The sequence below is a fragment of the Aquila chrysaetos genome, chromosome 4 (genome assembly GCF_900496995.4).
Source record: "Aquila chrysaetos chrysaetos chromosome 4, bAquChr1.4, whole genome shotgun sequence".
Classification (NCBI taxonomy): domain Eukaryota; kingdom Metazoa; phylum Chordata; class Aves; order Accipitriformes; family Accipitridae; genus Aquila; species Aquila chrysaetos.
In genome coordinates this window covers 13,011,861-13,038,564 of record NC_044007.1, presented here as the reverse complement: position 1 = coordinate 13,038,564, position 26,704 = coordinate 13,011,861, and the positions used below count along the sequence as shown (strand labels likewise).

Sequence of the window (26,704 nt, the reverse complement as noted above, 5' to 3'; positions counted from 1 at the left end):
CAACCAACTCCGTGGTTCACATTGTTTGAACATTTATTGCAATTCAGTGTCAAAAATGTTTTACAAAAATACATTACTGTCTGCACAGAACAGCTGTAAAAATCAGAGTTGAACATGCAAGGGAAGAAGAAAAAGTGTGCAAATTTATAACAGAAGGATTTTAACCACACAATATTAAACAGAAGTCTTATTATATAAGGGATGCCTTTCACTTCATATCATATCTAGTTACAACTTCAAGGAAAAACAAAACAGAACACACGCTCTCTTCCATATATAAGTAGGTATTTATAATTACTGTAGATTAGTTCCTAAAGATGAGTGTATTTGCTATTTCAAATTAAAATGTTCTCTTGGTAGCAGACCTGTTAGCATTCTGTGTAGCACATGAGGGCTAAAGAAATGAGTTCCACCCTCAGCTGCCCTCCCAAGAGGAGAAGCAGCAATGCTTGGTCAGTGGAGGGGGAATCTCTCTGGTGTTCAAGGTATTAATATACAAGAGACTGCATGTGTCAAGGACAAGATGGATTTGTTCTCCGTAGGGCCAGATCCTGCAAAGCCGATTTGCTACCAATCAAATCCCTGGAGGAAGATATGGGATAGAAATTGGGCACCGGTAGAGACACTCACACAACCCAGCAGCCACACGCCAACAGCTGTGTGGATGGCTGGCCATGTCTTCAGAGCCTTTAACAAACATCATTATAAGCAATGAGCTGAGAAAAGCAGCACAAGCAGAATACCAGAGTCCCAAACCTTGTAACAGGGAGTCTTTATCAACCCGATCAGCCATCAGCTCCACGGGGTCTATGTTTTTGCAAACAGGCCAGCTAGGAAGAGTGGCATTTTAATTTAAAGCTATGTCTTTTTGGCAAGGTGCTGATCTATGGGGAAGCTGTGCAACAGGTTTGTAAGAACTGCAGAGGACAACGCTGGTTTGCTGTACCGGGCAGGAGATAAGCATGAAACAGCATATCCGATTTATTAGCTACATAACAGAATTTGAAATGTTCCTGCTCTAAATCAAATTTTAGCTAAGCTAATTCCTTTAGCCAAGGAATCTTCTGGGCAGGAAAAGCTTGTTTAGTACCTCTGTACGTTCTAGAAGGTGATAGCTTTGCAAGAGTAACTGAAGTCGAACAGAAATGGGAACACAAACAGTTCAAAACCTGGGGGCAAAGAAAAATAATAAAAAAAGATATTCCCATATACAGAAAGTGGCAGGGTGCAATTAAATGTTTACATACAAAGCAATGTCTTCAGAGCGATACAAGTTTTCCTAATCACTTTACATAATAAAAGGATCTAGAAACTCCCACAATAAAAAAAAAAGAAACCCAAACAATATAAGAGGAGGTACACACTTTTTATGATCAAACTTTACCATACCATAGTTAGTATAAATGGCTTAAGGTATGTACAGCTGAAATTGTGCCTCTTGAAGTGGCTATCACATTAAAATGAACTCCAAATACCTGCCTCTTCTAGAAAGCTGAAACAGAGATCTCTGGAAGCTCTCCCTTCCTAAGTCTCCTCCCCCGCATGGATCTATTTTTCCTCTTCACAGCACTACTTTCTACACTGTTGCACTAGTTAACACATCCTCTGAATATAATGAAATTTCTCTGGATATGCTGGCAGGAGAAAACACTGAAGAGAAAAAAACCCCTCCTTTCCTAGTATAAGAACTGATGCATGTCTAATGGAAATGCATCAACTAACTGGAAGGTGAAATGTCATTTGAAAAGAACGTTCCATTTCCAAAATACAAGTAAAAGTCTGTTTTCCCTTCACAACAGCTTTCTGACAATTGTCTTAAAATAAAGAGGTCCTTTTTGCACAAGAGCAGCCTTAAACCATCCTGCCTGGAAGCCCGTTATCACTGTCAGTTTTGTTACTCTGCCATCCTCAGCCAAGCAGCTGTCTTTGCACTGCTAAAATACTACCACTTTGTAAGTGGTTAGACTAAGGTATTTGGATGCAACAGCATTTAATTTTAAATACAAGACTACTGAATTCACCAGAATATCTCGCTGTACCAGCCACTCGAGAAACAATGAGTCTCCCAAAGAGATCAAAGTCTTATTTGACAGCTGCTGTAGCAGGAGCATAATGACTGAGGCAGTAACTGAATGAGGCTTATTCTGTTTCTTTTTGTTTAGTCCATTTTGTTCTCCAATACAGTAGTTGCTTGGTTTTCTGCTGCTTTGGACACTGACAGCAATATCCCAGGACCGCACATGAGCAACACACAAGTGTGTGAATGTATTAACAAAACACCTTCAGCACTTGACCCTTTAAGATTACACAGTGCTAAGAAATAAAAACCACTAATTGAAATAAGTTTTACAAATACGAGCCTCAGTTGCACATTAAGTATGTTGTCAGCATGACCCGTGCACTCTGGGCAGAGGACACGGAATAAACTCTTAGCTCAAGATCAGTGAAAGGCTGAGAGAAGCAATGGCTAGAGCTGAGACATTCCCAAGTTGCAGCCAAACGCTGAGATCTTCTGTCTTGCTGTGCAGGGAATGCACTAGGCCAGATTCAAACCTGAGCTTAAAATTCACCCAGTGTCACAATCTCACAGTGCGTAAGTGTCATCTGCTAAGCACAGACTCAGACGAGGCAGAACCCCCCAGCATTTCATACCGAAATACTGTTGCCTCCCCATCACAACAGGTTGGCTCACTATGAGTGGCAGAGGCAAGACTATAAAACAAACCAACCCCAAGTCAGAGCTGGAAACAGAAGATGCCAAGGGGCACGGGTCCTCTCACTGCTGGAAGAAGGAGCCACAACAATCTCCAAATACAGTGGCAATGCTTCACTCACTCCACTTGCAGGTTTCTGTCCTTTATGTCCTCATTCACAGAGCCAGATTTCAGCCACACCTACCTGCTGCCAGCAATGTGGGAATGAAAACAGAAACTGGCCACCTTCACTCACAAACATCCCCCCCAAACAAGCAGAAGTTCATTTTTCCAAGGTAACAGCTTTTAAATCACTTTCAGTTGACATGAATACAATCAGCAGGCTTATGCTTTCCACCAGCAAAGTGATGGATACACCAAGATAAAGCTCCCTATCCCACACATTTTCTCCTCATCTCTGGGGAGTGCCAAGCTCTGGGCCATGGCTAAGGGTGTCACAGGCTCACAGAGCTCTCTGGAAGAACAAAAGCTTGGGTTTGCTGTTGGAAGGCAGGAGAAGGGCAGTTCTTGTCAGCATTTTCCTGGCTTTCCTCCCCCCCTTCCCCACCGCTCCATCTAGAGGCAGCTTTTTTCCCTTTTTGTGTCTCTTCCAAGAGTATGCAAAGTGATTTAGTTTGCAAAAATGCAAATACTGTCAATTTTTTAAAATATAAACAGCTGCATAAAAGTGTTGAAAGTGAGTTATAAAAATGTAAAAAAAGGAACATCATATTTAACAATAATTAACTCAAGTAGTTCTTCCTGAATTGTCCTGAGTACTCCTCTTCCTCACAATTCTTTGTACATAGTCACACACAACCCACTAAATATTTACCCTTCCGAGATCCTGCTTACATCATGCACAGAGAAAGTGCTATACAGGAAATCTACTGGTAAACAGCAAAACCTTTCCACTGCAGGTTTTCAAATTGTTATACATGAGCTGGATTCTTCTAGCTCCACTGTAGGGAAAAGTGAAGCATTGTATGCAACAGAGGAGACAGTGAGCCAGATCATGGCCACAGCAAAGTTAGTTTGGCCACTTACTCCATAGGACTGAAAATTTAGCTCTAGGCTAGTGTTAGAAGATCCCATAAAGAAGCACAGCACTGGAAGCGCAAGGGACTAGGCTGGGTCTTTGCCACCGACACAGAGAAATAACCAAAGATGTCAAGCGCCATCTTGGAAATCCCTTGCTTACTCCAGTCCTGACTGCTGTTTTTAGGAAAATGCTGACCTATTTCTTCATGCTGTCTCGCTCATCACCCTAAACTCCAGTAGTCTGAAATTAAACATAATGCTGCCAGTCTTCCAGTGAATAAAAACCGCATCATTTTGCTAGATTCAACGGCCCAGTTCTCCCTATATTTTACCAGCTCCAAGATGACTGAATTCACTTGACAGCAGTGGGAATAGAGAGCAGTGTATTGGAAAAACATGGGCTTGAAGAACCAGATTCTAACATGACTTGGTATTTCAACCAATGCAATTAACCTAGTGGAGTTGATATGAATTTATATTGTGAGATTAAATCCAGTCCTTTTTTTCTCTATAATAGAACTTCCTCCCTTTTAGATAATCTTCATCCTTGTGGCTTCTCTTTTCCCTTTTGCTTAGTCCTCCATAAAACCAACAAATTAAAAGAGGATGTAGTAAAGTCTTAGGTATTTATATGGTGCCTATCATCTAGGCATTCAAGCACTGAGTAGAGCAAGAAAACTAATGTAAAGAGGTAAGCATTAATACAAGAAAAGATGCTTACTATCACAAACATTTCCCTTTAAATCATTGTACAAAATACAAAAGTTCACATTGTACACTGGATTTTTGTTTGAAAGGTACTCAATCTATTAGAGGTAGAAAGTGGTATGTTGCGATTCTCTCTCGCAAGTAGGCTAGAGTTATAAAGTATTTCAGAATGTGTCTTTTTTAAAAACATAAAAGTATTATTAAACTTGTCACAGGGATATTTTTCATAAATATTTTTAAAATGTTGTATTTATAAATATGTATGCTAAATAAAACCAGATGGAGGAACAGTTCAACAGTCCTAGCCTCATATTGCTTTCCCTATTAGAAACAAACCAAAGAGTTCTCAAATGGTTGCGGGGCAAATTCATTTTTAACTTCTAAAAACAAAAAATGAAGTTTTTTGCCCTGTATCTTGTACTCTGATCATAAAAAAGGGACTCTGTACAACATGCTGCATTTATACACCAGTCCTATGGAAGTCTGTATTCCTTAAGCGCTGCACATCAGTGAGCGATTTCACCTTTCATCTCTGAGATCCTCTTGTTCCTTGACTCAGGAGCTTCGAACAAACGTGAATATTTACACTATTTACAAATGAAGTGTCCAAGCTCAGTGGCATAAAGTGTCCTGTAAGAATCGCGTAAGCTGCGGTGACCCAAGTTCAGAACCTGAACAAGTTGATAAAGTCTTGTGGCGAAAGAGAGGTGGAGCAAGTCTCCGGGTTGTTGGCTGTGCAAGGGTGATCAGTACCCTGGGAAAGGAGAAAACAACTCCATTTAGAGAGACTGCGGAAAGGGCGCCAGAGCATCAGCCAGCTTAACGCTGCCCCTCTGCCAGACATCCCGCTTGCAAATAGAGCGGAGCCCAGAATAGTATCTCTACTCTCGCCAAAGCAGACAGCTCAGAACTGGGCTTCATGTTTTAGGGGCTACTGGCAAGCCATGGGAAATACAACCAGCAAAGATCCAATTCATTCTTCTCTGCTCTTTTGAGGAAAGAGAGGCTGGAGCCTACCATCAGCTACAGGAGTTTAACTCCAGAGACATGCCTTGCATATCACCACAGTGGCCAGCAGACTTTTGTCCTGGGCTGTTTTGTAGCCATCAGCTCTCATTTCAGCTAATCCTGTTGCCAAGACCTCCACCTCCACGTAATGGGTAGAAGGAGGTGCTGGCAGTGCTAAGATGATTTATTGCAGGCAGCCCTACAGTATGCCCATCTCCCTCCCCTCTGGCCTTGATAGCCACTACTCTTGTTCAATGTAAAGACTGGATCTCTGAAGCACAGAGGAGAAAGGGACTTAATAGTTGAGGGAGGATTAAGATGTAGGAAAACACTAGGTTATAAAGGCAAAGGAACTGCAGCACCCTAAACCAGCTGCAATTAGAGGAAGCACTGGGTGCCCCGTGGCTCCTGCCCCAATCAAGTTTGTCTCACCAGCACCTCATTCATACCTTCCAGGAGAGGATGTGGCAGTGCCTGCACAGCTGCAGTGTGTCACCATACTGCTCCTTCCGTGGGTAACACCTTATGAGCTTGAAGTACATCTTTTTCCAATCCAGCTGTCCCTTGTCAGATAAGATTAGCCGTTTGCGAATCTTAAAGAAAAAATAATCATAACTGTAGCAGGTCAAAAAAAATGATTTGCTCTTTCCAACTCATGTTCTTCTCCTCTCCCTCGCATAAGTGTCATCCTTGCTGGGCCCATAACAGTTCCCTTGTAACACCGAGAAAGCTCCTGTTCTGAATATCCAGCTATAACCAACTTCCTCATGGCAACAGCCTCACCCAATACCATTATCAGGGTCTATCCCCATTTCCTGAATATTACTGTATGAAAACCTGAAACCCTGGGAGCTAATTTGTACTACTTTAGCCAGTGTTGCTGGCTGGCAGGACAGTGAGTATAGTTGCATTTAACATTTTCAGCAGTTAAAGTATTTTGCTTCTTCATTGACTCAGAGTCAGTGATTTGTCACATTAGCTTGGGAGACACCCATCTTTCTTTTAGGGTTCATTAGTTGCAGAGACTGGATTTGAAATTTCTTGTTAATAGAAATAACTTCCCAGAATCACTTCCAAAATCAGATCCAGAGTGAGCAAATAAAGCCAAGTTAGCAGAGAAATCTGGCACGTGGCCCCTGAAATGTAGAGGTCTGGTATAAACACCCCAGACATTCACCCATAAACAGAAAGAGGGATTTTTGTTTGTTGTTTTTAAGTTTAGAAGACCCCAGATGATTACCAGCCCACAAAGAGCCAAAGATATTTACACAGGTACAACGCGGGTAGCAGCAGGGCTGTTTTCCACATACTATCCCTGTCACTCACAGAACAGCTCAGAGGGGATTTCTTGCTCTAAAGGGCAAGAGAGTACGACTCATCGCTCATGGACCACATCCACAGAGATTCTCTGCAAGGGTGTCAGTCCCTGGGACATCGGGGTGATTGCTGGAGTTTGCCCGCATGTTTTCCCCCCACACATGGGGCGAGGAGCAACTGCATGACTTGCAGTTGTTACCACCTGGATTAGGGTTGAAGTTCACCATATGACTAACTCCTCAGGCTCCTATTTCAGCAATCATTGCTGTGGCATGAAAAACCCTCTACATAAATCATCTTCACAGCCATTCTCATGCCAGCCTGTATTATCAGCTCGCGGCACAGCCCTTAGGTCCAAGAGATAGTCAAGTAAGAGTGTCCTACCCACATGTGTTCACTTGCTAGTGGGGCACAAGAAGCAACTGAAGGCAGTTTGCATCCCTCCTTGTACCTGTCTGTCTGTGAAGTGGTACTGGCAAAGTTTCTTCCACAGCAGCCGGTCTTCACTGAGCGCTTGCAGGTCGGGAGCCACCTGACCGAGGCTAACCAGATCTCTCCCATCACTCAGTCGCTGCATGATGTTCAATTGTAAACACAACGGCAGGTCTGTTAAAGTGGTTCCTTTAAAGGCAGGCTGGAAGAGACAGACAAAATTGAGCTCACAGAAGCTGAAAACCCAAGCAATCCTAGCTTGCAGTAGAGTTACTGCTTTTTAAGCATTGGTCTTCACATAGAGAATAAGCAGCAATTCACTCTTCTGAATAAAGAGACATTTTACATAGAGACATTTGACCTTCTGTCCCAGAACAGTTTGAGATATCCTCAAGGAAGGGGACATGTATTTGTATAACAGCATTTAGAAGGAGAGTTACAGTCCAAGCCTCCTTCTCCCCTTTTTGTCCATCCCACATCCACACTCGTGAGACTCTGCTCCCAGAAGCACCACCACCAGCTTTCACTACAGCAGGACATCGGCTACATCATGGATATCAGTTATTAACCATCCAGGCCTCTCCACCACAAGGGACATCGGCATTGCTTCTTAAGTTCAGCCTCCTGTTACACACACTGCTGGGAATCTCATGCTCTTCTGACATGTGTTTTAGCTTATGTCGTCACAGGATCCTGCTGTAACCACAGCAGTGGCTGATGAGTACCCACAGCAGGGTTTTTCCCTGTATGGTTTCCCAGGTCACTGCTGGCAAGGCTAACTTTTCCTCTGTGAACGCTTGAAGGACCTGCCCCTTTCCCATCAGCTGCAGCCATGGTTTTCCAGGCTGTTCAGCCACACCAAAGCACATCCTAGCCTAGAGAGCCAAAAGCCACCTTTACCCCCCATCCACCTTCACCTGGTCTACATGGGGTCCAGGACTGTTTTGCAAATCTGCATGGTGGCACAGCTCCAGGACAAATTAACCATGATGGATCTGCAGGTCCTGCACATGGGGAAAATCCAAGGCACATGTGGAAGCAAGGCATCAGCAAGGACCACAAGCCGGGCTCCAGCTGCTCCAAAACCAGCCCCAGCCTTATTAAGGCAAACAGCAGCTTTTAGTATTGGGCCCCAAAGAAACAATGTTAGACAGATGTGCCAAGTTTATCATTTACCCTGCACAGACACGCTGCTATTTTAAGTCACAGAGTCACAGCACCCATCTTGCAATTGGCAGAGCTATTAACTGTTTCAAACAAGAAGCACGTGCATGGCCATCAGCAGGGGAACACTGCATGAGGCTGCTTTTAATCACACGGTCCCATCTCCAGCCAGCCCCGTTGCACGTGAAACTCCACAGGCACAAGAAGTATGTCTGTGCACAAACAGCTGCCGCCTTCCCTTCAGTGCTCCAGTGCCCAACCTGCCCAGACCATGCAGCACTGCCCGGTACCGGCAAGGACCACAGCTTTTCAACCAAGGCATCATTTTTGGCCATCTCCACCAGCAAGACAGGCCTGAAACAACCCCTCCAGGAGTGAACTGTCTCTGCCATCTCCAGAAGACATTTCTGCCCATGACAGCTTTAATGCTGCATGCTGAGAGTTAAGCTGTAAGCAGCACACTGCCTGGTTACATGTAGATGCTTCCTCAGTACAATCCACAAGTCCAGACTTGGCATCCCTGCCCGTCAGTGCAAACTAAGGTCTTATTTTGGGGTAGGAAGAATGCACTGGAGCATTGGATCACCTCCTGTTGATTTCTCTTGCCAGCCTGTCTTTGGCATTCTCCAGCACTCTCTCTAGATAAAACCTTTGCTAGGGCACAACAGGCAAGACTAAGCTCTGAGGCTCTTGGGTCAAAAAAACCCCCAAAGCTCACGCTTATGTCTTATTTCTGAAGAAACCAGTGTAACTCAAGCAAATCCTTACAGGTTTTCTGAGTCAGGGCCAAAGACTTATCTGCTACTTCTTTCCCCCCAGTACTCCTTTCCAGGACCTTTCAAACATTACTTTTTTTGGAGAAAGAGCACAGATTAGATCAGAGCCGATCAGTATGCTGTCACTTTCTGGACAGAGTTCTTTTAAAGCAACTCTAGCACACACAATATTTTGCAAGTTTTTTTTTAAAAAAGGTTTCGGTCTTGCCTTGTTGCAAGACATCTCCCCCTCCAGAAACAGCAGAAGTGCTGCATGCACTGTAAGCAACCGGCTGCACAGAGCTGAGCTTGTTCTTCCTTCCTCTAAACTCAGCTGTTTTTGTTCTAGCTTGACCTGAAGTCATCTTCAGTGGTGTGAAATTTCTTTTCTGCAAGCTCAACATCTATTTATTTTAGAAAAGTGTCTGTAAACCTACATGGAAGTAAGTATGCATAAAAGGCTGTTCCATTCACAAGCAATATTTTGATGCACTTTTGTCTGGATAGGCAGAGTTCTTTGAAATGCTTGTCTCTGTTCTGTGAGTCCCTAAAGCAGAGGGGAAAAAACCTACATTGTACTACTGAGCTGAGCAGCAGGAGGTAAGTCCTGACCTGCGGCGCACTCAGGGCAGCAGATGCCCAGATAGAGCTGACCCTGGCAATGCCCAGGCACAGGGCAGCTCCCCAGCTCACAGACCTGCTGTGCCCCAGGAGCCACCCCATAGCTGGGCCAGTGCTTCCCCTGCAGCCTATCCCAAGAGCTGGACACCAGGAGGGACAGCAGAGGTGGGGCAGAGACCACCATAAGATAAGGCACTGCTGCTTTTGCAGCTCTTCAAACTCCCCAAGACCTCCCAGAGTTCATCATCTCCTGTGTCCTGTTGTCTGTGTTACTCTGAAGGACTGGAAACTGTTTCCTGGTGTCCCCAGAGAACACAGCCATGTAAAATGATGAAAGCAGGCCCTTTGCTTAATCCTTTGCAAACGCATCTCTGGTTGACCCACCAGGGAAAAGGTGCTTTTTGTATTCCCTTGGGCCATGCCTTGGTCTGCCCAAGTAGGAATTTCACAGTCCAGTTCACTGCAGAAGGGTTGTACAAGGGGCACACCAACACAGAGATCAGCACTGGGGGAAAGCTTTAGCATTTCTGTGGAGTAAGTATCCATTTGAGGTGGGAAAAAAAAAAGTCTAGACATGGTCCTGGGCAACTGGTTGTAGGTGTCCCTGCCTGAGCAGGGGGGTTGGTCCAGATGACCTCCAGTGGTCCCTTCCAACCTCAACCCTTCTGTGATTGTGAAGTGGACCAAGTTCAGGTTTGATTCCCATGCAAAACCAGGTTAGGAATTTATCAACAAATACATCTCTTTCCTATCCCCACAGACACTGTTGAAAAAACAGATGTTGTGAAAGCAGGACTCGTCCAGCTGGAATGGGCAGCTCCAGACTACTGGAAGCATCATTGATATTTTCAGCCAGGAAGCACGAAGTTATGCAGCTATTTGGAAATTTGCATTTAATTTACAGATTAAACAAATCTAAAAACCTCAACTATCTGATAAACAAGTTTTGAAGGCAATTTCTCAGTTTGAAAAAGACTGAGTTGACTTTTCGTGCTGAGGCCTAGTCTCTGAAGACTCTCAAGAGGGGGAGATGGTTTCCTGCCCAGCTCCGTTCAGACAGCACTTCATGGCCATTAAGGAGTCAAGCCACTATCTGAGACCAGTAACCGTGAGCATGATCCTGGGTTGTGTACATTGAGTTTGAATTAAGGGACACAAGTAACACTAGGAACGCATCCAGTTATTCTGGCAACTCCAAGTCCTTCCCCAGCACTCTGCTTGCACTGGAAGGACAGTGGGATGCAGTCACCCAAATGAGAGCTGCTACATGAGGTTTTACAAAGGAGCCACATTATTTTTAGCTTTCAGGATTTGTGCTTACCCTGGTGATCTGAATGTTGTTCAGCTGCTGCTGCCAGTGGAGAATACTCTCCATCCTGTGCACCCACATGTTGATGTTTCCAACCAGGACAGACTTGCCGACCCGTTGAACTAATGTGCAGAGGGATGTGTAGAGGGTCTGCAGCAATTCTCGTATTAGCCTGATGTTCTGCTGATCTTCAAGGACTTTGGAAGAACAGGAAAGATTAAAAAATGGGAACTGCCCAAATCCTTTTCTGAATCTACATGTTTCTCAGGCAAGTCAAGTTACCCACTATAACCTCAAATTCCAAGAGAGCCAGCCTGCACTTTTCTTTTTAGAGGAAAGCACTTAAACATTAGCAAGGCACAGCAGGTTAGACAGCAGATGGAAAGAGATCCTCCCAGGATAAGCAGATGAGATATCTGCCCTTTCTGCAGCACATCCCATTTCCAGCCGCTGGCAAGCAGCCAGCTTTCCCCTCCAATACGTGTGAGAGGTTATCTATGTGCACCTTTTCCCCATCTCCCCCAGCTGATGTGCAGGGATCAGGATCTTCTTTCTCATTATGTATACACGCACTAACAGGGTGCTCTCAATTCCCAGGCTTCAGCCAGAGCTAAAGCATCAGGAAGTGCCACATCTCAACCACAATTCAGCCCCCCCAGCAGGTGAAGACAGCCCTTGAGCTTTCCTTTCCTCTGGAGCAGTGGGAGCACTTGATAATACAGCAAACTGGCGACAAGGAGGCAGCAGAGACTGCAGATGTGCCAAGCTGGGGGCAGGAGCAGCCATCTCTTCTGCAGTCAGAAATAGAACTCAGTAGGATGCAGAAGGGGTGGTAGCAAGGAAAGTTGGAGAAGGAGGAATCGCCTCTCACATGCCTACCAGAATACAGACATTTCTTCCCACTCCCCCGCAACATAGTCCTTCACCGAGGGAAAGGAAAGTAGAACCGCACTACAGAAATAAGCAGTGGTGCCCCTCTTCACCCATCTTGCATTGCCTGACTATTCTCAAGGATGTGGTTCACACAAAGTACATCAGATTAAATCAGACTCCTCCTCCTCCCCCTCACTGTTTCCGTTTCTTACCTTTCTGCACCACTTTTTCCAAAATGTTCATGTAGTTTTTCTGGGCAATGCCACTCAGTGACGTCAGCTGAGACTTTGCTATCAGCTCCAACAGCTGTGGATAAAAATAGAAGTTGCAAGCCTTAGAGCACAGAGATACCTTTCTAATCTTGACTCCTGGTCACATGACACAGCAAAACAGTCCAGAGACTTGTTTGCTGCTTGAAAATAAAAGGGAGACAGAACGACAGAGCAAACTAATGCAAAGGGGGAGGAGAGCAGAGGCCAAATAATTAATCCCACATCGAAAGGGGTGGGAAAAAAAAAAAGGCATTCTAATGATCTTAAGGGGGGGGGGAAAAACTCCCTTGATTTCATGATTCAGAGATGCAGAGAAACCACAGAGTAGTGCTCAGACTGACAGCCTCTATTCACACCAAGGGAACAACGAACAGCTGACGTCACTGTCCTTCACTGGGGCATAAACAAGCAGTGTCATAAGGGAACACGAGCAAATGCCTGTTTGGATGGGGATATTATTGATGGAGCATTAATGAGAATCAGACCCCCCCAATTTACGTCAAACTCCTGGGTTGCATTGGTTTTGTCAGAGTGCTGTCGCCATGACAGAAAGGTTAATCACTCTATTAAAAACAAACCATCCCCCCCAACAAACCCCTATTCCCCCAAGGCTTCCTCCCCTGTTCAGCTCTTACAGCTGCAACACCAAACCACCTTTCCCTGTTTGTCCTGTTTACTTGTTAACCTCCCTAATGGAAATCTCACTTTTACTTTCAATTAGGATTTGCTTCCCATCACTGATCTCCTGACTCATGTACAAGCTGGACGCTGAATTTGGGCTGCAGTTGCTAAAGGAAGCATTTCCCATGGGGAAGATGCCCTCTCCTCCCCAGCTCTCTACCACCACAAGAACAGCTGTGGAAGTTTCCTACGGATCATGCTCTGCAGAACATGTGGCCCGTGATCTTCCAAGCCTTCCTCCCTTCCCCCAGCATTATATAAATACACAGAGCGTCCACGTGTCAGTCCATTTGTTTTGGATGTACATAGCCTTCTGTTTTAATTTAGAAAGGAAAGGAAAAACCTTTTATGCTACAAATCAATCAACACATTACCGCATGACTAGCTTATTAATCCTTTATCTTCTGCAGCTACAGTATCCTGTTGCTGGCACCGCAGAGAGTCCAGAGAAGGTGCAACTACTTGTGTCAAGTAACTAAGAAAGCTTTTGACAAGACTTGATAAGTCATGAGCTGAACCATTTGCCTCACTATAAGAATGACAGGAATGTATCCAAAAAGTCACCGGCACCTTGCCATGAAGCAGGGAGCTCAGGGAGAGTTATTACTGCAGTCATTCGCCTGCTCTGCTGTCTGGGGCGCTGGCATGCGACTGCCAGTTAGGAGCGGTGAAGTCGCCTAGAGTGACCGATCTCTTCTTCCGTTTAATTTCCAGGCCAACACCATCATCAGATGGCTTTGAGTTTACATTCTATTAATAACTTGCACCTTGCATGACCGAAGGAAAACAAGATGAAAGAAAGACCTGCACTAACTCCTGTGAAGGGCAGGCTGCCTGTTTTCTTGGCTCATTTGGGGGAAACAAGAGATGCTTGAGAGTTGGGTAATATTTGGTGCACAGGCATCAGTGGATCTTCTTGCTATATCAGCTAAACTGAGTCCACAATAACTAGATACTCTTAAAAACATAGCAGTTTGCAAGATGTTTGAGTTTTATAATAGGTCCTTTCATTTTTTGAAATACTGGAGGAATAAGTAGAAAAAAAAAATATCAGTGTCCCAAAGTAGTCTGTAATACTCCCCTTACACTAAACTATTTAGCCTTCAGACCTTTGATTATAGTGATCAATTTGCCAGACTCCATCTGTACATTAGCCACACATGCACCCAGATCAGCTCTTCTGTGCGTAACAACTGCTGTCTCCAGATTGCACCATTCTGGAACTGGCACAGACACAGCTTCATCCAGGCTGGGTGTTAGCAATGTTGCGCCCGTTACTGAAAACGCCAAAATGCACCCAGTGATAAGCATCACATAATGCAATGCAGTAAAAGCTAGATGCCAGGGCCATTCTTTAAGAGGAACAAGGATAAAAATCTCAGTTCCTTGAAGAACACTAAATTGGTACAAAAGTAATTTAGCCAAAGGAACAGATTCAAATTTGCCTTGTCTGTGTTTATCAAGGTTCAATTTACGTTCAGTGAACCAGCTCAGATATCATGTGTCACCTCCCTTCCCCTGCAGCAATAAACACAGTTTTCATATGGAATTTCATCCTGTGTTGTAAATACTTCCAGGACTACTCCACTCCCCAGGGACTGTTGGCTGAAGCGACTGGCTAGCCCTCCAAATCAAAAGACATTTTTTATTCTTCTGTGCTCATATAATACAGAAAAAACAGGTAAGCAATACAGTTCATCCGTGCCCCACATGCTCCAGTGCACTGAGGGTCTTTCAGCATTGGCACAGATGCAGCAGAGTTCGGTCTCAGTTAATGGACTGCCAAACTGGCATCTACAGCATTATAAAAAATAAATCAATTGTTGCCACTTGCATAATACAGACTAAGAGAAGACTGATGAATTCAGATTAATGCTGAGTAGGTTAAAAAGCCTGGAGAGCTGCAAGCGTGTGTTATGATGCGGTTGCATTAAGTCCAGCCCACGCTCAACTGAGAGGGACAGATGGTAGGAGAGAGTGCACAGGGAAAGGTTAAGAGCAATTTTAAAAGGCCTGCTTTTCAAAAACACTAAGTGATTGCATTCCAGCTGATTTTAACTGGAGCTGGAAAGTCTGCAACACCTCTGGAAAGCAGGGCATTAGATCCCAATTCACTCTTTCAACTCCTCAAAAGTTGAAAAAGGTGACCTGGTAGCTTTCCCAGAAAATCCTTCCTACCACCTCACCCCTATGTTGTTTGCTCTCAGAGGTCTGCCAGAGCCACGGAGAAAAGGCAAGAGATCCAGTGGGCTATTCCAGAGCCTCTGCAAGCTGGCAGGAGGCAGCATCTTCCACAGCAGGGCAATAACCTGCTCATTTCCCCACGACTGCGATGGGGCTCCTGCTCAAACCCCACCAGCAGTCGGTCTAAAGCAGTTGGTGCAATGAGCCACTTAGCTCCAGGAGGAGAGCGGGTCCTCCTCCCATAAGCACAAGGAAAAAAACAGCAAACAAAACAGTGCCATGTGGCAGGGAACAAGGGCCCCTGTTTCAGGGCCATGAAAACACACTGCTCTGCACGCGTGACTACTGTGTGCGCAGCATTGCTTAGACCCGCTACAGCCAGATGACACTTCTGCCACTGCCTCGGTTCAACACTGGGGTGTGCGGGCAATCCATACCCCAAATAACTCACAGCTAGGGGCTTACAGCACACCAAGCCAAAAAATTTTCAGCAGGCCTGCTGCACTGAGCAGGAGGGTGTAACCTTGCCTCAAAAAGGGACATGCTTTGTAATGATTAAAATCACAAGTCTCAAGTTACTAACATGTAAATCCCCCTTTGAATACCCCAAACCAGCTATAGGGAAGCTGGACTGCACCTGTGGGGATCCATAAGCGTCTCCTGGTTGAGGATGTGGCTCCTCACATGTGGACTGCTTAGAGCAATATATTGCAATGAAAAATTCCTCCTCCAGCTCCCCTTGCTCTCACAGCCCTTTGCTTTCTGTGGCTGAAATGTCACATTGGCTTTCGGCTGGGAGAGTAAGAGCAAGGCGAGTTATAATGATTTACAGCACAGGTGCTGACAGATCTCCATGAGACAGCATCAAGCTGATACTCTTTCAGCACAGCATAAATCCAGGACTCCCAGAGCTAACTGCTATAAAAACTTAAAAGCAAATTTAAGACACTACTTTAGCAGGTTGCACACTAAATCATGTTATTCCAGAAGAGTTATGCCCATGCAGCTTAACCTGACCTAAGCTTTTATGATCAGAAACAGCACCTTCCCTTGAGACATTACTACACAACCCATCGCATGACAAATCTTTCTGAAAGAAGCAGCCTGCAAAACCTCACTGTCATCTGAACAGAGTGTTCCCAAAGGAGAACCAACAACTTCTGGGCTGCAGGCACTTTTGTCTCTGCTCATACTACTTATGCTTACAGAACGCTTCCAGTCTTTTCATAAAATCTCTACGACCAGAGAAACCAGGGCTGCTTCAAGACCAAGAACAGTTTGGATCCTCTGGGTCAATCACACACATCTTACTAGCTCTAAAGAGGGAATGTTGTCCTGTAACATGTAGTCAGATGCTATAGTTTAAAAGATCAGCAAGGACCAAGTCATGGCACCAATACCTATACTTAGCGCTTCCAGCGCTCTATCAGCAGACTATCAAGACAAGATTGATGTTGGAGGAAAATTTCTTCCGCTTCACTTACATGAACTCACTGGCTACAGCTGATGGTATTTGCCCATCAAAAATACCTGCCAAGCTTCTCGCAGCTCACACCTCCACCTCGCTTGAAGGAGGTACCCATTTTATTAGTGCACCGTTAGGAACTCCAATAACTTAGTTTGGGTATATCTTAAGGAGCAGACACTTCTGTACGACAAAAAAAAATCAGCACTGAAAACACTGTAGCTCTTAGGTTCAGAGAAATTCAGAAAGGAATGCTTTGAGAAAGGCGAGTTGATGTTCAGCCTGAAAGCCCATTTTGCTATCAGCAGTGATGTAGCTTATTTCTCTATAGAGCAAGTTTGGGTGTAACCAGCAGAATCCCAAACCTGCAGCTGTTCCTCTCCTTTCTTTCCCTACGGACATCCTCATATTCTCCCCCAGCCTCCAACTAACTCTAAACTTCCCTCCTTGGAAAGCATTTGCTTGATGAACTAAGTAGCGTGACATTAATCAGATACCCCGAGCAACGGGTGGAACTAGAGAGAACAAGGAGCAGGAGGGAAGGGAAAAATGTTTTTCCTGCCAATGTTCAAGGCATTTTCCATGTGACACATTGCTCATCTGTATGCTCTAGGAGGCTTGCAATTTGCAAAGAACCATGAACAAGATCCACATCTAGGCAGAGCTTTTCATGAGTAAATCTGGCACATAAGGCATTTTATGAGCTACTATCCACCAGAGACTTGGCCGATACAAGCCTTTCATTTTAAGAAGTCAGTTTTATATTTGATCCGTGGTACCAGGTTTAATATCTTCTTTAATCTGCCAAACCACAAGTCAGCCTCAATTAGAAAGCTTCATACTGCTCAGTAGTGCTGTATCCTTAACACTACTGGGGGGAAAACTACTCTGAAAAGCTCAGAAGGGAGGTAATTTGTAGAAACAAGGACACATGCTGACTTCCATACAGAACACTGCTATTTTGGATGCACAGCAGATTTGGGATGCTTTTATGAAGTCCTCATGGGGAAAAAGGGGGAAGAAGGTCAGCCTGAGCCTCCCCACCAGGCCACACTGACTTCACTGAAATTTGAGTTTGCTCTTCAAAAAATTTAATGGGACTTCTGCTCAATCATTGCAGTCCCATGCAAGACACCCATTACATTGGGCTGAGCAGAAGCCCATCACATGGCACAGCATGACCTGAGGCCATGCTTAGCAGAGGTCTTTGGAGTTCTTTGTTGTCATAAGACAGAAAGTCTGCCAAAGGGATCTCTGGAGCACCAAATGCAAGTTTTATTTTATTTTCCTCCTTTATATTTGACTAAAGGGTTATAGCCTTGGCATGAACTGTTCCTTCCTCAATAATCCCCCTGAAGATGACACAGCCTGTGTACATATATCCAGTATCAGAAAACACTGAGTACCTCAACACTGGTGATCACCTGCTCTGCACAAGCAGGAAAACAAGTTGTCCCAGGACCAGCAGAGCTAGGACAGCCTGAGTTCCTATGGACGTGTATCCCGCTTTGCCTCCCCCAGCATGCCCACTCCCTGCCACCACCCCTGCAGTGGGACATCCAAGTGATTGCTGGTGCCCTTCCTGCACTGTGGGTAGGTAATCACCCCCAGTGCCTGTACCCTTCCTTCCCAGGGTGACAGAGGTTTTCACAGGCTCCTTGTCACCTAGACAACAGGTGGACAAACCAAGGTGAACTTGCTCAGATCATTTCTTCCTTAGACACTTTTGATGACATTTGACTTGGCAAAGGGAAAGCAATACCAATGCTGCTTGCTCTAGAACCTAAAACCTGAACAGCTGGTGCCTCACCAGTGATCAACTGCTGATGAAATGTGAAAAGGAGCTGTTTATAAACAGCCTCAAGTTAATAACAGATTTTTTTTTAAGCTTATTGAATTCCAAACCTTGATAAGCATTCTGAAATTTGAGATCAATTTGCAGATCAAATGCACATAAACATACACCCTCAGGACAGTAGCTCCCCCAGCCACTACCACCCCCCTTGGCCCCCAGAGCCAAAAGAGAAGCCCTGACCTGTTACGCAAAGCCAGAGCACGTGGAGCCTGGGGCTGATGACTCCTTCCTACCAACTAATGGTGTCAGGGCTAACCAAATGCTTCACCCACTGAAACTGCTGCCAGTCACACAGGATTAAGAACCACCACGATTCTTAACAGAGAAGTGTCTCCAGGAGGTTCAGCCCATCCTCTCACTCCCAAAATGCTCAACTCCCCAGCGTCTCTCCTGTATCACTTCAAAGGAGACAAAGCTTCACATCCTTTGTGGAGCTGGAACCTCCTATGCAAAGAGGTCCCCACTGCTCTTTGGCCTCTGCAGAGAGCCCATGCTCCTTTTGAGGCTACAGGAATCACATTTAGAAGCTGAACTGAGAACTCAGGAATTAGAAGCTAAGTCTTCTGAGTTTCAGAAGTGAATTTCACAACTGAAAAGTAGTAGGAATGCTAGGTTAAGGACAGCCCATCTTCTACATTACCACCACCACCTCCCTCCCTCTCTATTTTAACAGATCAAAGAGGAGGTTTGGGCATCTATCCACACAACTTCCATCAATTACTTCATGCACCAAAGCCCAACACCCCCACTTGCATGCTTGGACCTCTCTTCTTTGCCAGTGCTTGCCATCACCCAACTGGTGCTCAGTTCAGAGCCTCCACCACCATCACAGCAAAATAAACCTTGGCCTTTCACTCACCCTCACAACATAGTTGAATCGCCTGGAGTCCAGGATAGCACTGGAAAAGTCAAGTCGGTTGAAGGCTTCTCCCAAGGTGCAGTAACCATGGCGCTGAGAAGAAGAAACAGTCTGGGTCATGTTTTGGCAGACATGAGTCCAGACAGCACCAGGAAGACGTGACCCAGAGCAACTCAATTTAGCAAGCTAATGGGTACAAACCATGGGACCAGCGCATGGCTGGAGGAGGCAGGGCTGTCTCCCGCAGAGCTGCACTTATTGACGTCAAGAGTGGGCACGGCCCAATGTACATTATGGTAGGTTCCCAGGAGTGACCCGAGCTCTGCTCATGACCCATGAATTTAAGGGTGAGAATGAGGCACACATTCCTGGGGTTCAATATATAGTGCGAGTACAGAGCTGTCTGATATAGCCGCTTCTCTCCATCAGTGCGAATGAGCCATTGTGATGAATTCCAATGATTTTCCATGTTAGGACTGTACTGGGTGAAAGCCAAGAACAGTATTATGGCTTGGTCTGCAAATGGCTGGTTTTTTTTAACTGAGGGAAGCAAACAAGTCATATTTTAAACACATGTACAGAGCCTTGTAGAGCAAGCCCTGGCTCCCTGATTGGGGCTTAAAATCATTACTGAAATTCCAACCACAAGCCAGATCTTCCACTTATCTCTTAAGAGCTTCTGCTGATTTATATCAGCACAGGATCTTCCACCGCTTGGAAAAAACAGTAGAAAAGGGAACAAAGAACCTATGGAGGCACTCACCTCTTTTGTGCTCCCCTTGTGAACATAGATCCACTTCTCCTGGTGGAAATCTGTTTGGACAATGACACATTTTGCTCAGTTAGCCTTTTACCACACAGAGGGCTAGATCTCTGTTCTGCTCACAACACTCACTGCCCTTTTAGTGCAAGTGAAGTTATTCTGTGTTTACACCACCGCACTTCAAACCAAAACTAGCAACTTGCTGAGCTGCTTTGTTTCCATACTGCTTCATTTGAGACTGCGGCCCTGAGCTTTAGAAAGGGCTTCTGTTTCAGTGACACAGCTCAAGACTGTAAATGTTTAATCTCCCAGCCACATATACACCGTAGCACCTCCTCTTCTTTGGTCCCAGACAGTAAGCGTGGCTGACAGCCAGGTTTTGTTGTTATTGATTTTATTAACTATTCATTACCTTGGTTACAGGCTTGGGATTGAATGTCAAATTTGAAGTTGAGCAAAAATGTCATGAGACACCAGGCATGTGGGAGAGAGCTTTTAGCAGTGAGGTCAGGCTCAGAGGAGCATGCTTGTGCTTGCAGCTAACTTGCTAAAAAAGAAAAACCTATTTGGAACCAAAATTTTCCTATTTCTAATTGCCCCTCCCTTCCCTCAGAAATGGGAGTTGTCCCATCCACTCCCCAAAATAGCTTCCCTGTACCCACCACACGCTGCTAACTTACTTTGTGGAAGAGCCCTTACTGTAAGCAGTTATGCTGCTCAATCCTTCTCCCACGGGCTTTGACCCTACTTCCACCACACAATGGCAATTCAACAACTAAGAAAAATTCTTTTCCCCATCCTGCTAGACTCCTTTCCTTAAAGGAAATATTGTGCTCCTGGAATCTTTTTCCACCTAAGGATGCAGCGATGTACTCCTGCCTGGTACTGTGAGCCCAAGGACAAACCCAGTCTCAGTTACAGGCACGCAGACCCTGCATCAGGCCCTTTTAAATAGTAGGTCACAGCAGAATCCAGCCAAAAACTGTCATGGTAACATTTGTTTGTTCAGAAAACCGAATGCACCGAGGGGCCAACTTTTGGCATCAGTTTCCAAAATCCTGGGGGATGCACAATGAGCTAATAGTAGTGTGGGAATTGTAACTCATTTCCTCTGTGTATGTTTACATTTGTAGCCTTCACATCTAACTCCAGTACCTATCTTGCAGTCAGAGCAACAGAGACCTTGCTGTCCCTGCAGGCTCCCCCGAGTCCTCTCACAGTGCACCACCCGAGACCCCGGCTGCTCGCTGTGCGTACAGAAAGATTTCAAACCTTCCATTGTTTTGAGCAAGCTGAAATCTTATTTCATTTTTCATGCACTCCGCACACAGAGATAGGATCAAAGCTCACATTGAGGCTTGTAGCCTCCAGTAATGTAGATTAGTGCTCAACATGCATATGGAAGGAAGAATAAATTTAGCCTGCTGTGCACAAGGAAGTCTACAGGGGGAAAAAAACTGGAACTGGTTCATTTGAATGTACCATAGGAAAAAATTACCCTCCTTCTGACAAACACAAATGACAAATTTGAACACAACAAGCACAACTCCTCAGAGCAGGGATTACTAACAGGGGCATAAATCTTCACATTAAACTGTATCCAAGTTCTCGACTTAGGTCAAACATGGGCGCAAAGCCCTTCAAGACACTCTGGAAGACTCTTCATGCACTGTGTAAAAAACATAGATACAAAGCATTTTCCACTCTCCTGCAGCAACTTTTATTTAAAAAAAAAGCCCAAATAGACATCTTACATTGAATCTTAGCTTTGTTATTCAGCAGGTCTTTTTTCCTCTTCTTGGCAGCAACATCATAGTTCAGGCTGTTGAAGAGATTCTCTTTGTTGTGATCGTCCTTTTTACAAAAGCTGTGAATGACACAAAGCAAGGATTCTGTTTACTTCTGCAGTCTGCTGAACACTATGCTTCCTGCAAGGAGAGAAAATACACAGGTTTTCATTGTGAGCTCCAAAGCTGCCTCCTTGCAGGCTGCTCTTGAGAAGTCTGCATGCAGTTTTTTGCATCCAGTAATAGTATTTTTAAATGAGCCTCTGGTGCCTCATTTCTGTGCTAAGATACCCAAACCAGACAGCAGCAGGTAATACAGATTGCACAGTTAGTGCTGGGACACTGGGACACTGCTGGGCAGTATTCTTTCCTTCTCTTTAACCTGTTCCTATCCTTAAGTAACACCATATCCTCCTACTGTAGGTGGTAGATTCCTCTGAGCCAGTCAGACTTCTATGGAAGGATGTATTTAGACATCTCTAAGGACATATATATATACGCACTCAAAATATTTATTAACAAAAGAGTCCATGCAAAACATTCTTTCAAGCTTACAGGAAAAGCTCAGCTGAGGTTCAGACTTGGCTGGTGGTTTTCCAAACCCCACATAGTAGTGACTATACAAATTAACAGCCAGGATCTCTTGTCCAATACTGTCCATCTTCTGCTTTTGCTGGAATTCTGCTATAACTATATTATTAGTGAAGGGAGCTATAACCCCTCATTTTCTTTGAGGGCAATGAAAGACTATCTATAAAGAGACTATGCATCAACATCTCCACATTCTGCAGACCTGCAAATCAGCAGATCCAAGCCACAACATGAAACCGAGAAGCCCCCGGGCAGCCACAGCACCATGGTGCAGATCCCTGGGGGTGTCAGGGGAAGGCAGCACCCACCAGGAGATCTCTGCAGAGCTTCCCCCCCCCCGCATGCTGCCCAGAGCTGCAGGAATGCCTCGCAGGTTCTGGGGAGAAGACAGGTGATGCATCCAGGAGAACGAAACGGAGAGCCTCCCCCACTGCTCTAGCTGCTGGCAAGAGATGGGCAGTGGCTGTCTGCAGGTCTAAATTCAAAGAAGGGTCCCTGGCACCTCACTGCACCTCTCACCTGCTGTGGCTGGGACACCACTGGAGCTCTGGCAGGCACTGAAACATGCTGCTGCTGGCAGCACTGGGCAAGCTCCCTCTGTGACAGCTGCGAGGACCCTTAGGCAGCCAGGCTGCTTCCTCTACAGACCTCGTGTTTACACTGTTTAGCCTCCAAAAAAATAATACGAGCACTGTACCAACTCACACCTCTGACAGCTATTCAGCACAGGCTCCTGCAAAGGAATGAAACTTGCGGGACAAGGCTCCTTGTTTCCCATTTGCTGTCTGGCAGCATGGCCACACCACCAGCATACGCAGAAGTCAAGTGACCAAGTCAGAGTTTTTCAGCCCCATGAAGGACCCAGACCTCCTCCAGCAGGGTCCATATGGGTGTTCTGGTTTGGCACCTGCACATGGCCCCAGAGGTGGAGGAAACCTCCCCCAGCTTCAGAACGCCGTGAGCCTCGGCTCCCCCTTCCTGCTCCGCATCCCCCCTCACAGGGCACCACAGCTGCAGGGAAGGCACCACTCCTGCAGGCACCGCCACAACACTGCAAAAGGGGAACAGCAGCAGCAACGCAGGTGGACAAACATTCACAGCAACAGCAGCTCAGGGAACCACGTTTCTACCAGCTGGAGCTGGCTCAGAACCTAAGCCCGAGAGCAGAACATCTCAGCTGCACATTTCCCCCATGCATGCTGCTTTCTGCTGGGGGGACCAAACCCAAGAACAGAGTACGGCAGTAAGGAGGAAGCAGTTTTGAGGTGTTCAAGCTCATATTTTATCAGGGTTGCATAAAATCAGTAACAGGCCAGGTTAACACGCCCCGTGCAGTGGCAGAATCCAAGCCCAAGAGCGCAAGACAGATCTGCTTTAAATCTTACATGTCAACAGCACACCCTTGACTGCTGACTTCCTACTGAATGACTCTGTAATCTGAAACCTTCATAACAACAGCAATGGACGAATTCCAGTATGGGAGGCAGATTATTCCCCTGTTTATGTACTGCCAGGTTTCCACACGCTTCTCCAAGGCATCCTGACAGGTTGAACAGTTGGGCACCAGGACATGGCACTGCAAGGACCTCAGTCTGGGGCCAGTATGTCACCTCCTTTGCTTTTTTAATGGGAAAAGGGATGTATAAACCCATGCCAAACTCAATATTCCCAACACAACCACACTCCCACCAGCCAGACGGTCTTCTACCTATTTGCAAATCAGATGCTTTGGATTCTAAGCTTGATTTTTATTTACAGCTTGCATGAAAGAAGGCAAGAGATAAGAGACCTGCTACATAAACCTCCTTGCACAGGAACATCTCAGCATTAAATCCTTTTTTGCTCCAAGTCCCTTTGTCATGCACATTCCTGACCCATCCCTCAGCCCAGTCGCAGCAAATCCAAACCTGACTGCGCACAGCCGAAAACAAGCAGCAGCTCTGGGAGAAAAGTTTGGTTTTGACAGGAGCGATCTGGCCGGAGACCATTACACCCACGCTGCTGCAAAGGCTTCCTGCCCGCACGACGCAGCTCCGCAGCGCTTCACCATCTTAGGGGTTTTGTTGATGTTTTTCAGGCAGATTAGTCAAGCAGCACGTAAGGTACATTACTCATGGTCTGGGGAAGATTTATGGCTTCGGACACATCATCCTTCTCCAGCCCGAGAGCCGGGAAGCCCGAGGAAGGGCAGTTTGGGGAGGAGGAAGGGGGTGACACACACCTCCAGTGCCCCCCAGGAAGCACTCGGGGACGCTCCCCGAGGGCACATCGCCCAGGCCGTGGGGCAGCGACCGTTTTCACCTTTTCCTGGCTTTTCCACCCCATCCCGCAGCCGCAGGCGCGGCCCGGCCGCCTCGGGAGGGAGAGCCGCCTCCGCGCCCAGGCGCCCCGGCACCCCGCCGGGGCTGAGGGGTTTACAGCAGGCCCGGGGGAAAGCCGCCGAGCCCCTCCGCCGGCAGGCCGGGCCGCCGCAGCGACGCCGAGGCCCGGGGTTACCGGCAGGCCCGCACAAGCCGCCGCCGCCCCCTCACCCCGCGGCCCCCGGAGCTCGGCGGCGGCTCGGGCCGCCCCCGGCCGCGGGAGGGGACGAGGCGCCGCCGTCCATCTTACCGCCGCGCGCCCCGGCCCGCCGCCCCGGCGGAGCGCGGCCGCACCGCGGCGCCCCCTGGCGGCGTCGCCGCCGCGGGAGGGGGCCGGGAGCGGGGCCGGAGCCGCCGCCGGCGGTACCTGCTGATGTCGCCGACGTAGCCGCCGCTCTTCTCGTCCAGGAAGCGCGTCCAGCCGTCGGCCGTCTTCACCCAGCTCTGCCCGGGGGAGCGCCAGTCCTGCCCCAGGAACGGCATGGCGGCGGGACGGAGCGGGACCAAAACCGGGACGGAGATCAGGAGCGGCGGTGGCTGCGGCTGCTGCTGAGGCGGCGGGGCCGGTGCCTGGAGCGGGGCAGAGCGACGCGGTGGATGCCGCGGCAGCGGGGCTGCGGGCGCCGCGCCGCTCCGCGCTATTTATGCGGCGGCGGGGCGGCGTGTTGCCGGAAGCGCGGGGCTGGCCCCGCCCCGCCCCGCCGCACGTGGCGGTGTTTATCGGCGCCGTCCGCGAGCTGCGCGGGGCGGGGCGGGGGGCGGGCCCGGGGCGTCGGGGGGCGGGGCCAGCAGCTGTTTGTGTGGGCAGCGATAAAACCTGTTGGTGCGGTGTAGTATATATAAATGCACAGAAACGTTTTCGTATGTTTGCGTTGTATATACAAAACATTGAATATAGAATACAAACATGCATAAAATTAATGTTTTATGCATATTTCACCTCCATATATAACGCCTATATTCAATTTATTGATATAAATAATATGAATATTTACACAGGCATGTTTGTTTATGCTTATAAATGCGTTTTAGATATTGATGCATCACAAAATTACACCCTGTTTATAGAAACACACAGAATCTAAACATACAGATAAATTTAGAACACTGTGAAAACATACAGAATACATATATAATGTTACGTACGGTTCTATATCGAGATCATCAGAGAGAATAATATAATGTTTTCTGAACATGTGTTTCATATGTATCTGTTTTGTATCTGTGTAATGTTTTATGTATGTATATCATGTTTTATGTCTGTTTTATACATGCATATGCTTTTATATGCATTATGTTCTTATATACAATGCTAATTTTTAATATTTTATAGATACATGTGCATGACAGAAAAATATATAAATGTATAGAAAACGGTATTATATATGAAAATATATAAATGTAGCTTATTAGGTGCACGCGCTAGTAGGTGTTAGAGAAGGTCTTACGTATTGAACATTAAAACCATGGGTTTTCTGCATGCAAGGCCAGGCTGAGGGGCTACATTCCCAGCCAGGAATGCACTATAGCTCGTTTCGTAAATACAGGACATTTTGTATTAGGATTAGGGCATATCTGCCCTACGCTATGGTGTACGTATCTCGATACACTGATTTTCATATTGCCAAGTCGCCGTTCCTTGGGGGGCACCTTGTGTGGGGCAGCCCGCGGTGCCTGCTGTGAGCGCCTGGGGATGGGGCTGCTGTGGGCGGCCGGGGGCAGCTCCAGCCCGGCGGGAAGGGGCAGGTGGGCTCTCAGGCTGTCGGACGGGGCCGGAGCTCGGGGCCGAGGGCCCGAAGAGAAGAGAAGAGAGGAGAAGAGAGGAGAAGAGAGGAGAAGAGCAGAGCCATGGCGAGCGGCTGGCTGCAGGGCCGGGGGGATAAGCTGCCCTAATCCGGGTCACGTTGCCAGCCGTTCCCCGGCTGCGCTACCTGCCGCCATGGGGCATTCGGCACCATCTGGCGCT

General features: G+C 46.6%; 1 protein-coding gene across 1 annotated transcript; it reads right to left on the bottom strand.

Annotated features, from left to right (window-relative positions):
* Positions 1-15: 15 nt before the first annotated feature.
* Positions 16-25,378, bottom strand: FBXO32 (F-box protein 32). The gene is made up of 9 exons (XM_030012591.2): positions 25,106-25,378; positions 21,755-21,867; positions 20,001-20,050; positions 19,238-19,330; positions 12,134-12,227; positions 11,061-11,245; positions 7,219-7,401; positions 5,900-6,043; positions 16-5,196 (listed from the first exon to the last, which is right to left on the bottom strand). The coding sequence occupies exons 1-9, from the start codon at positions 25,219-25,221 to the stop codon at positions 5,107-5,109; spliced, it is 1,068 nt and encodes a 355-aa protein (XP_029868451.1). The 5' UTR covers positions 25,222-25,378; the 3' UTR covers positions 16-5,106.
* Between the last annotated feature and the right edge of the window lie 1,326 nt (positions 25,379-26,704).